Here is a 12,391-nt window from a genome sequence, read left to right on the forward strand (position 1 = left end):
TCTCTTTATTTTCTGTATATCGTGTCTGGCTGTGCGAGTCTTACCTTGAAAGAATCTAGGTTGGACGTCTAATACAGCCGGTGGTATGAGACATTTGTACCTTTTCGAAAACCAGTTGTGTGTGAGTGCGAAGCTAAAGTGCACCAAACCCTTACTTCCTGGCTGTGTCACATCTTACGGTGGCTTCATGAGAGGAAAAAAAAATAAAGAAATAAGTCAAGCAACAGAAATAAAAATAGAAGAAAAGGTCTTGTGGAAAATGAAGTGTGAACTGCAGACTTTTTCTTGAGCTTGAAGGCCAATAATAGAGGAGCAATATCATCTATCCATAGATCCACAGTTCAGGGCCAGTGTATGGTATTCTCCACTTCAATCTCGCAATCAATATTTAATAACAGGGCTGGTGCACTGGAGCAGTAATGAAAGGAGAGATGTTTAAATGTGTGGAAGATGCCCTTCATTGCTGCAAATGATCCTTTAAATAGATACAATTACACCAAGCGTCATTTATATTATTGGGCATTTTTTATAATTCATTTATAGCCAACGAGGTCTTGAGTGAGGTATGATCTGTAATTAATTGTCAGCTCTAAATACATCCACGAAGACGTCCTTGCTTGTTTAGCATTGGATGCCATCTATTCAAACTATTCTACAATGTACAGACAACAAAATACTGGGTGAATGTGTCAATACCGAATCACAATATATTAAGAATGTAAATTACTGCTCATCTAAGAATAAGAAATGTGTGTGTGTTTTTTTATTAAAAGTTTCTGTATTGTTGACATACTTGTTTTACATAGAATTCGAGACAATCAAAATGAATATTGCGTGTGTGTGTGTGTGTGTGTATGGGCACTATGATAATAATACTCAAAAATAGCCTTTCAGCCTATTATGATGCTACACAAAAGCGATATTTTGCTCAGACAGTAAAATAGCAGCCAGTGATTATATATTTCTTCATTGTTGAATTTAACATTGACCTTTGACTTCTCTTTCCTCTTTCTCTGCTGGAGATGCAGTTGTAATGGTATGACAGGAGTTGGTGAGACACAGAATGGAAACACAGTGGCCGGGGTTGCCAGGCTGGTCTGCTTTACAGTGGTTGGAAAAATCAATCAATCAATAAATAAATAGCGTTTTAGCCAATATTTCTGATATTTTTGGGTGGGTGTGGCAACTTAGCAACCCTGTAATGGACACACCTTACCCAGGTCAGTAGCCAGTGCACATTTATTGCTATTGATTCAATTTAGACTGATGTAAAGCAGCATGAAATTGAGTTAACAGACTGAATAGCTAAAGCCGCAGCAATCTATAATCCTACAACTGAAATCTATTAAACTTTACACAGATTGTGAACTGTAGTTTGATCAGTTCCCGTGATTACAGCTTAAAGATTTATATAATACTGGATTGTTATAAATATTACAATTATGAACAAATGATTTTGAGATGTATTATTATTTGACGTTCAACAATAGTATGTTGGACATGGTTTTGTTCCCCATCAAAATGGTGCCTGATTGCAAAGCTTTTTAACCATTTCTAATTTAAATACGATCTGCGCATGAACTGTTGCAGTGCTAAATGACGCCAGGTCCAGCTGACTTACAGTGATCATTGCCGTTTCCTGCTTTGCTTTTATTAATGGGAAGCAAGCCATAAATATGCCTTCAAAAACATTACGTGGCAGACGACACAATGGCAGATAATCACTTACAACATGTTAAAACCTTTACACTAAAGACTGACATTATTTGAGACGTTATACAGTAAATGTTTTAATAACGTCTGTTGTGAACACTTATTTGCTTGGGAGGAGAAACGGTTTGACCTTTATTTATTTAGCTACAATTTCTTTTATATCCGCTTAAAATGTGAACAGGAAACGGTCACAACCACACATAAAGTTAGCTGCAACATGAACAGCTTTTCGCACACGACTTGGGCTCCACAGAAATATACATACAGATATAGTCTATGTATATTTACAGTGTCGGATGAAAACAGTGTGTGTGTGTATGTGTGCGTGAGAGTGACTTTACAACCAAAATATACAACAGGGACATATACCATATTTTCTGGACAATAAGTGGCATTTTTTCCTAGTTTGACTTATATATCAAAATATATAATTTCACATGTTCACTGTTTTCACACTGACAGCTGCTAGAGGGCGCTCTAGGCTTGTGTACCAGTATCTGAGACTGAACACAAATGCCGGAAAAGAGGTTACTCTTACTGCAATCGCAGGCTAAAAGCTAGATGGCCACAGCTAGAAGAAGAAGTTTGCAAGAAGGTGCTTCAACAACGTGCTGCTGGGAGAGGCGTATCAACAGTGCACCAGGGTGGCTGGTGCGACTTATACTCCGGAGCGACTTATATGTGTTTATTTTTTCTTCATTATGCTTTTTTTTTGGCTGGTGCGACTTATACTCCGTCACGACTATGTTTTTTTTCTTCTTCATTATGCATTTTTTTGCTAGTGCAACTTATACTCCGGAGCGACTTATATATGTTTTTCTTCATCATGCATTTTTTGGCTGTTGTGACTTATACTCCGGAGCAACTTATATGTGTTTATTTTTTCTTCATTATGCATTTTTTTGCTGGTGCGACTTATACTCCGGAGCGACATATATGTGTTTATTTTTCCTTCATTATGCTTTTTTTTTGGGCTGCTGCGACTTATACTCCGGCACGACAATGTTTTTTTCTTCTTCATTATGCATTTTTTGGCTAGCACGACTTATATTCCGGAGCGACTTATATATGTTTTTCTTCATTATGCATTTTTTGGCTGGTGCGACTTATACTCTGGAGCGACTATGTTTTTTTCTTCTTCACGGTGCATTTTTTGGCTAGCGCGACTTATATTCCGGAGCGACTTATATATGTTTTTCTTCATTATGTATTTTTTGGCTGGTGCGACTTATACTCCGGAGCGAATTATATATGTTTATTTTCTTCATTATGTATTTTTTGGCTGGTGCGACTTATACTCCGGAGCGACTTAGATAGTCCAAAAAATACGGTAAACAGTGTGTACAGTGGGAAGGTAATGGAAAAATAAGGGGAGATGATCGAGGACTGGCAGGAAGTTGTGGCACAATACAACATTAGACTAAAACATAACAGCACACACAGAGAGACAGGTATTAGGAAAAATGGTTTAATATAGGAGACAGAAGCAAAAAACTGCATCACACAAGAACATACGTTTACAAAAATAATTCTGACTGCTTCAGCTACACAGTTAATTCACAGAAGGACAGAGAAAACTGGAAATTCTGACCAGCTAAAATCAAATTAGTAGATTTCTTTATTAAACTAATACATTAATCCATTGAAGGAAACTACTTCTAACCCTTCTTTTTTAAGAATTGTCTTATCATGTAGACAGCACAATACAGAAAGTCCAAATGAAACTTATAGTGCTCTGGTATAGACAAACTAGAACTATAAAGCAAAAAAAGAAAAAAAAAGAAAGAAAGAGAGATTTAACACTCACTTACCCTCTGCTTTTTCAGAAAATAAATAATAAAAGGAAAAAGGAAAGAACAAAACACACAGGTGAGGAAAAAGACAAGAAAGAACTCAAGCCAAAGATCATCTAGAAAATCGTAAATATCAAAAGCCAACGTTCTTGGAGGCCAGCTATAGAGAAATCATAACTCCAGGTCAGGGTCAGGCCACATCATCAGAGAGGAGGCCAAAAAGAGAATTTTTTTCTAGGATTTTTTTGTTGTTGTTGTATCCTTTAATCTCCAGTATAAAAAATTCCACTGGTACAAAATGCATAAGTACAATCAGTTGTAGAAATAGGAAAGCCTGCATTTTTCTTTTGTACTGTTAGTATTCCATCCAGTGACAAATTTCCGAAGTGTTGTCAAACAAACATACATCATACAGGATCCACTTAAAATGCGTCGACTTTGGCTTCTCTCAAGACAAGTTACTATACTGAAAACCTCTTTTTCAATAATACAAATTAAACAACAAAGTAGATAGTTTCAATAAGACGACAAGCTCATTTTTTTTTTTTACGGCACATAATGAGAAAACGCACAAAACATTTTCCTTCAAAACATGTTTGACATAGGCCATAATGCAAAGAAACAACCAATTTTTTTTGTTCCTTTTCTTTTCTTTGATAAATAGCACTTAATATAACTAAGAAATCCGAAAAAACAAGAGTAGTGAACAATGACATATAGAAAGATACAAGCATTGGCACCGAAAGCCCCTGAAGTGAGCCGCTCCACAGAACACGCTACGGCCCTCTTGTGCTTTGACATTAAAATGCAAACATGCTTTTGACACACGACACCGTGCAACGAGGTGGAAATTTTGGCTTTTTTTTTTTTTTTGACGACATATTTCGGGGACTGTTTTTTTTCTTCTTCTTCGACGTATACAAAATAGTGCTTTGTCTTCCAAAAACTTAAACAATGGATCATGTGTTTTTTTTTGACGGATTGTGCAAGTACGTGAGAATGTGCAATTGAGTCGATTTGCAGCGGGATTTTTTTTTTTTCTTTTTCTTTTTACAATGTTAAAAACCTGCATGTGCTGGTTAGCAAAAATGGTCCTTTTTTTTGACATTAATAGGACTATCCAGCTATTGTCATATATGGCTGTGGCACTGCTTATGCTAAAAATACTGCATTTGAGGACGGAAAAACAAAACAAAAAAGGGGAAATAAAAAGAAGTCTCTCTCCTCCCTGTTCTTCTATCTAAAAGTTTGGGTTTTGGTCTTTGAGTAGTTAATGAAAACGCCCTCCTCTCGCCTCTTGTTTTGCTTGCCTGTGACCTCTTCAGCTCCTGACCAACAGCGCTTTATTTCCCCTGTCGCTATTCCAATAAGACACCCCCCCTCCCCTCCTCTTCTAATAACCCCGGCTAGCCTGAGAGAGAGATAGAGAGAGAGCTAGTAGTGGGCATCCCTCAAAAACAGGAGCTGAGATTTTCGGGCCATCACAAGACTCCATTCAACTCAGTTTAATTGCAAAATGGCAGACAAAGTGAGAAGTAAACAGTATACAAAAGATGACCCTGTACTTGGCACACGTTGGACAAAAATTGTCTTATCGAAAAATACTGGTGAGACGCTCCCTGGTTAAGGCGACCGGTGATTTTTTTTTTTTTTTGTGTAGAAAATAATGCTGCTGTCTTTTTTTCCTTTTCTTTTTTTTGCAGACTATCAACTATAGGCTTTCAGGGAGTGTGGGGAAAAGGGGGGGCAACAGACTTTTTTTGTTGTTGTTGACAACATTGTGCCATGTAAACTATTTGACCATGAGAATGTCAGAAACAGTAACACGCTTTGGCATCTAAAAAACGGTTTGGCCCACAAGACTATGGAAGAAAAAAAAGAAAAAAGAAAGAAAAGAAAGAAAAAAAATAGTCCTGAAATTGTATCTTCAACTACAAACTCGCATCTCTGGTAAAAGATGTGCTTTTTTTTTTCTCCCCCTCAAAGAGAAAAGGCTAGTTCGTGAATGTCTTGCCCTGTGCTTACATCATAAAAAGCCAAGCGATAGTACATGAAAATAACGATCTCTGAAATGGGTAAAAATGGTTAAGAAGATTAGAAGAAATAAGGCCTTGTGTACGTCTATCACCTTCGTTTGAAAAAAAAAAAAAGAAAGAAAGAAAGAAACGAAAAGCGGTTTCTGTACTGGCATGAAAACAATATTTCTGACGCGTGTGACTGTGATACTGATAGAAATAGTAAGAGTGCAAAGATTTTCGTGGTAAGGCTTTTGATAAAGAAACCATCAGACTTTTGGTGTGTGATTTAAAGTGTTTTTTTGAGGGTGGAGCGGTGGCCATGGAGGTGGCTAAACTTGGGGGGTTTTCGTGGCGACAAAAATGAGTAAAACGTGAGGTCTTGCACAGAGAAGTGTATGCATGTGTGCCCACGTGTGTATAGATATATATATATATGTGACACATGGGCACGTCTTTACATTTTTTACAAAGGAAAAAAAACAAAAAACGCAAACATGACATTTTCAGGCAACAAGACCACAGAATAGCAAGTTAACAAATTATTTTTTTCCATTTTTTTTTAAATCTATACTTTAAATATGAGGGATCCATACAAAACACTTATAATAAAATACCAATGTTATCAAATCATTTGCACAAGAAATACACTGACGCGTCTAGGCAGGAAGTACCTTCAGAATTTTGGCACTAAACTCCACGGATCTGGTCGTTTTTTTTTTCTTCATTTAAACTCTTTATAAGACATTTTGCTGAACAACAAAAACACATTAAATATTGTTTCCCACGAGAGAGTTTAAAATCATAATGACATTGATGCTTCACAAGCTGACATTATAGATATAGATATATATAGATATATTTATATTTATATATATATTTTAAGAATTGTATAGATCTAATTGACGACAAAGTTTTAGCAAATAGGGACTCCTTTAAAAACAAAACGAAAAAAAAAAACAACAGAAAACAAACTGTTGTAATAATATGAAAGGCTTTGTCTGTTCTTCAAGTAAACTGATTTTTTTTTTAGTCTTGGAAATCAACATGAGACATTTAAGACCATCAGACTCTTGATGGAACCACAACTAAACTCACGAGAAGCACCGACATTAACATGGGTTACAGGTATCGGCATAATGTTTTTTTTTTTTCTTCTTCTTCTTCTTCTTCTTCCTCTATACATTTTTAACAGTAGAAAATATAGGTCATTTTCATCATGTGCATTTAAACCATGGATTGTCTATCTGTGAGTTCAGGTCAGCAAAAGGTGACAGAAGTAGGTAGCATTTCTCCCTCTCCAAACAGGGCAAATGTCTTTTTTGTCGTTTTTTTATTTATTTAACCTTTATAACTACTCTACAAAAAGTGGTTTTTATATATAGACTTTGAATGAGAAACAGAGCCACTTGAAAATGGCCTTATCAAAAAACTTTACACTGCCTGAAAAATGTAAAAACCATTAGAGAGAGAGAGAGAGAGAGAGAGAGAGAGAGAGAGAGAGAGAGAGTTCTGAGAGAGAGAGAGAGAGAGAGAGAGAGAGAGAGAGAGAAAAAGAGAGAGCGAGAGAGAGAGAGAGAGAGAGAGAGAGAGAGAGCGAGAGAGAGAGAGTCTAGAATAGATCAGTTTTTGATTCAAAACTGTGGAAGTAGTCTTAATACTTAAAGAAAATGGCGCAGACAGCTTCTGGCCCTGTGCGCTACTTTTCTCATCGGCAGCAGAATCAAAGCCGTGCGCCAATTCCTGTAGTGAGTGTTTCAAGTTTGCTTTATATGCAGAGGATAAAATAGGCAAAAAACACAAAAAGCGGAAAAAAAAACAGACATTTGAAATGGTAATACTTTGCCACAGGGTTTTCCATGAAAAAAAAATGATCAGTCTTTCTTCACACAAATGCAGCTTTATAAATATTTTTTTTTTTCTTCTTCACATTGTTTCGTATTCGCCCATCCCCCCCCCCCCCCCCCACAAATTCCTGAAGCCTCTTCCAAAGCAAAATGAGGTCACATGCACCAAAACATAAAAAGAAAAAAAAAAGAACAAGTGTAGGCATTGTACCATAGTTTGAAAACTTAAAGATGGTTCATCTCGTCGAGTTAAGAGTTGAAGTGTCTTTAGGCTTTGAAACTACTCTAATCAACATCCATGACCTGGACGAAAACCTCTCAGACCCCCCCATCCCCCCCCCCACACACAAAAAAAAAAATGATAACAATAATAATACATTAAAAAAACAAAAAAAACAATCCAGAAAGGTTTTTAAAGTTCAAAAAGTCAGTAGGCGGTGGCAGAGGAGTAGAACCAGAACCAGGGTATGGCCCGGGTGAGCTCAGTAAAAACAAAAAATGGGGGAGGGCGATGATTTTTTTTTGGGGGGGGGGCATAGGGGGAGTTTGTTGTTTGAAAGTTTTTGTGTGTTTGGATTTTGTGTTGTTGTTTTTTTTTTTTTTATTGGACGCCACGAAGACATGCTAGGCAAACGATGGGCTAACAGGCATGGAGATGGGTGTTTCTAAAAAGGGGAAAGAAAAAACAGGGAAAAAGGAGAAAGTTACACACAGAGAGCCAAAGCACCACACCACTACAGCATTTGATAAATTAAGAAAAAAACAACAACAACATTAACAACAACAACGAACGACGATGCAAAACTGTTGGATATAGCAACAGTACGGGCTCATTTCATTGGCAATCTGAAAGCACAAATGTTGCATTTTTTTTGTTTTTGCAATAGATAGAGATACTAATCTAGGATTATATTGTAACAAGCAACGGCACATTCAGTCATTCGCACAAACAGACACACACGTAAACAGTGCACCCAAAGTCTGATCCATCACATCCTAGATGGATAACATGTTTGGGAGTAAATACTGATATATTTTTGAGGAGTGGGGGGGGCCTTTCCTTAAAAATCTTTGGAAGGGTGAGGGCACAGACAAACAACACTCAAAACAAAAATGAACAAAATAATAATAATAGTTAAAAAAAAAATGAGATTAAAATGTGAGGTACAGGTGGACGAGCGAGGCCCTCTCCAGACAGGGAGAGAGAGAGAACACACAGAAATGGATGGAAATGGACAATGAACATGTGTGACGTGAAGAAGTGAGAGGTTTTGTTCTTTTTCTATGACACTGGAGTGTTGTGTGTTGGACTGCACGGAAAATACGTGAAAATGGTGGAGAACCCGACTCCACAAGGGTCTACTTTATCAATGCTGTACCTTTTTTTTTTTTAAGGAGTCCAATAACTTAACAATAGGCAATAAATAAAATCCATTTTATCTGAGGCAGTAAAAATGCTGTATAAAAATAGAACTGCTTTTTTTACAAATAAAATTTACAGGCCTGTGGCATTCTGTACTTTTTTTTTTTAAACTTTCAACAAACGTCAAGTATTTTCAGTTAACCCCTAAACCCATAATACTCTTTTTTTTTTTAAGGATATTACTGTCATAAAGACTTCTTCAAATTATGGATTTTTTTCCCCCTCATGTTGTGCATGTGTTATATTCCTTTCAACAAAGACCAATGTGATCTGACCCAGAGAATAGTTACTAATTTTTTCATCATTTGTTAAATAAAAAATATTTCTTTTTGTTTTATACAAATATGACGAAACTGGAGTGTGTTATATGTTTGTCTTCTGGTGGAGTGTAACTGGTGCCATTAACTCGACTGTATAGAGGCAACTATGTTTTGCAGCCTTTGCTCCCGGGTTGCCAACAGGCATAGAGGGATTTCAGAGAAGCAGCGGCGGCCTGCAACCAACACCGCGGAGGCCAAAGGTCAGGCGTGCATATCAGCATGAGCATCAAAAAACTATATGAAGGAACCAGGTCTAGGCCTCAGGTTCGTAGCAAGAGAGAGAAAACATAAAATAATCATCATGGCTCCGTTGTCTTCACTTCTGTAGTTGGCAAAATGTATAAATACTTTCTCATAAAAAAAAAAAAACCATCAAATAATTCTTAAATTAAAAAGAAGCTACCTATGATAGCTACTTCTGTTGTAAAAGTGTAAAATTGCACAAAGTAATGACGTTAATGGAAGCGTTCATGTGTGTCAAAAATAAAGTGTAAATAAATAATAATATTTGAGAGAAAACAAAAAATCTTCCAAAAATCAAGTATATCAAAAGGAGGAGTGTGTGAGTCTCCCTCCCTCAGGTGGTTGAAGATCGTCTCCCCCTCCCTCCCACCCCCCACCCCCCGATCCCTGTGCAGAGGTCGTGGCTCGGTTTGCTGTTTTTTTTTTTTGTTCTTTTTTTTGTTGTTGTTGTTCAAAGGGGACTTACCCTAGCAGTGCTAACATGGGAGCAGATACACCCTAGTGCTAAGATCAGTAAGGTTTGCTGTCATTCTTGGAGCGCTTAAGCTGCACTTTCAGCCTCTTCATGCCGATCTGGAAGCCGTTCATGGCCTGAATGGCTGCCTGTGCCGACACCGGATTGTCGTAGCTGACGAAGCCTGTAGAGACAACAAACACCATTAGACACTTACGATACATATCATAGGAACCAGTGTAATTATAACTACTATTAAAGGGATATTTCAGGATTTTTGACATAGGGCCTCATTTCCTAGTTATCCAGAGTGTTGCTGATTTCTGGAGATATTTTTTTTTCTAATTCATGCAGTTCTTATGTTTGAAGAGTTTCGTGGCGCTAGGCTTGTGCTAGGCTAGCGCATTTCTATGGTATCAGCTACACTGCTTTAAAAACAGTCCGACACACTCCACAGTGCACCTGAGGCCAATCACTTATAACACCAGACAAACTATATAAATGTCTGTGCCTAGCGCCACGAAGCTCTTCAAATATAAGAACTGCTTGAATTACAAAACAAATATCTCCAGAAATCAGCAACACTCTGGATAACTAGGAAATGAGGCCCTATGTCAAAAATCCTGAAATATCCCTTTAAGTGTGAGGACTGTTTCAGTGTAGCAGCAGCAAAAGCATGGGGTGGTGTTGAAAGTGTTCAGGATCATTTCATTTCATAAAACTGAACCTAATGTCTTACATACATTTAATTGTTTAAAAGTTAAAGTTAAACAGACGTCAGTGCAACATAATAATAATAATAAATCCTTGCATACACAAACTACAACAATAGCAGCGAGCAGCCACAGACTCACACCAGCACGACACTCTCTTTGTGTGCCCCATTGATTGTGTTGAACTATTCTAGTGTGAATGTTTGTTTGCTTGATTGCTGTTGTGCTGCAGCACAGGGACCTGCTGCAAAACATTTTTTATACATCAGCCGGGCCAAGATATTGAATGTTTTCCTGTTAAATTACCAAGTATATATTAAAAAAATAACAGACATATAGTCCGTGTTGATGTGAGAAACATGTACACTACTTCAATCGGGCCCCATGCTCTGATGTGACGGCTGTTGAATTACCCCTGATAGGAAAGTACCCTAAAATAAACAGGTAATTGGATAACCTTTCAGGACCCACTTGCATTAGTTTGACAAATATTATTTATGCATCTTAATTATTATCTCTACAGCAAAGTAAAAGCTGCCGTGAAAGCAAGATAAATATGGTGATTTCCTGGTACTTTGGTGCCTTGCTTTTCTAATCAATTAGATCTAGCCTCTGTAAAATAATGATTGTAATATGCATGAAAGACATTTTACCGAAGCACTTGCTAAGGTTTGTCTGTTTGTCGATAAAGACTTTGGCAGACACCACATTTCCAAAAGGCATAAACATTTGTAGAATGTCCTGGTCTCCAAACTCCTGTGGAAGGTGGTAGATGAACAGGTTAGCGCCTTCGGGACCTGCGAGGACAAGAAGACATAAAAATAGTTGTTAAATACCATAATGGCTTTCATTCAGAGCATGGAAAGCCACAGTGGCACTGTGCTCACGGTCTGCCGCTGTGTTGTTGTCATAGAAACGCGACAAGAGCACGACAGCGCAGCCTTGAGTTGGTATAGCCTTTTAAATAATATTTTGTGAGTATATTGAACATTAAACAAAATAGAGAGCTTTGGGTGGTTGTGGCCTGTCTGTTCTACTGTTCTTTTGCTTTTCATTCATTGGTACACCCTGCATGTTGTGTTCCCTTAAGAGGGGTCAGAGGTCAGCTCCTAACCTTCTGTCTCGCGTTTGAACATGTGAATAATATTGGATCTTTTAAGAGGTATTATTCCCCTTGTGTTAAGTAAAGCTTAGTGGGATGTGGGATTGGTGAGTGGGCTTTGGTCACTTTAGCTGCTTTGTGAATGATGCCATGAAAGCTTGAAATGAAAAGGACAGGGCAGCTGTGTCTGCCATGACAGAGGCAGTAATGTGCAGTGTGGCTGTGTTTGTTCCGGCACACGTTTCATGTGTGTTTCAAAAATATGTTAAAGTACACTGGAATAATAAAAGAAAACTATAATAAAACTGTACTGTGTTGGAGGTTGTAAATTATTAACATTAACATATTTCCACCTTTGACTTTAATTTAGACTTTTCTTTATATAGGTTTATGGCATTTAAGGACCAAAATTTGTATGAACAAACAACTAAAAATCATACCCCCTGGTTTAAGTGTTGAATGTGTTGCCGCTTTAGTTTATGGGGCACATTCATAATGACCACCTATTGAATTAAGGATTCAATAGGAGTTTATATGTGCTAGTATGTTTTTATACAAGTTATCAAAGCTGCAATGCTTCAGTTTTAATCGGCACATTCATAATGCAGTCATGATGAACTAATCATGAGATCATTTTTAGTTATAAGTTTATACAAAGTTTGGTCCTTGCCACCGTTTGTTTCTTCCGCACAAGAATTCAATTGATGATGATTATTTATTCATCTTCATTAATGAGTTCATTGCCTGAATTAATCGTGTGAAGTCATG

The 12,391-nt window shown here is 37.3% G+C and overlaps 1 protein-coding gene across 12 annotated transcripts in view; it reads right to left on the reverse strand.

The window, feature by feature from the left end:
- Positions 1-7,087: 7,087 nt before the first annotated feature.
- celf2 (cugbp, Elav-like family member 2) overlaps positions 7,088-12,391 on the reverse strand; it is a 177,274-nt gene continuing 171,970 nt past the window's right edge. For 11 of the 12 annotated variants that reach the window (XM_079582932.1, XM_079582930.1, XM_079582931.1 and 8 more), the window contains 2 exons: positions 11,175-11,318; positions 7,088-9,992 (listed from right to left, as the gene is read on the reverse strand). In XM_079582932.1, the coding sequence (XP_079439058.1) occupies positions 9,865-9,992; positions 11,175-11,318 (272 nt within the window). In that variant the 3' untranslated portion in view covers positions 7,088-9,864. The remainder of the gene's footprint in view (positions 9,993-11,174; positions 11,319-12,391) is intronic. The other variant, XM_079582933.1, reaches the window with a different exon arrangement.

Source organism: Gobius niger (assembly GCF_951799975.1).
Source record: "Gobius niger genome assembly, chromosome: 2".
Taxonomy (NCBI): domain Eukaryota; kingdom Metazoa; phylum Chordata; class Actinopteri; order Gobiiformes; family Gobiidae; genus Gobius; species Gobius niger.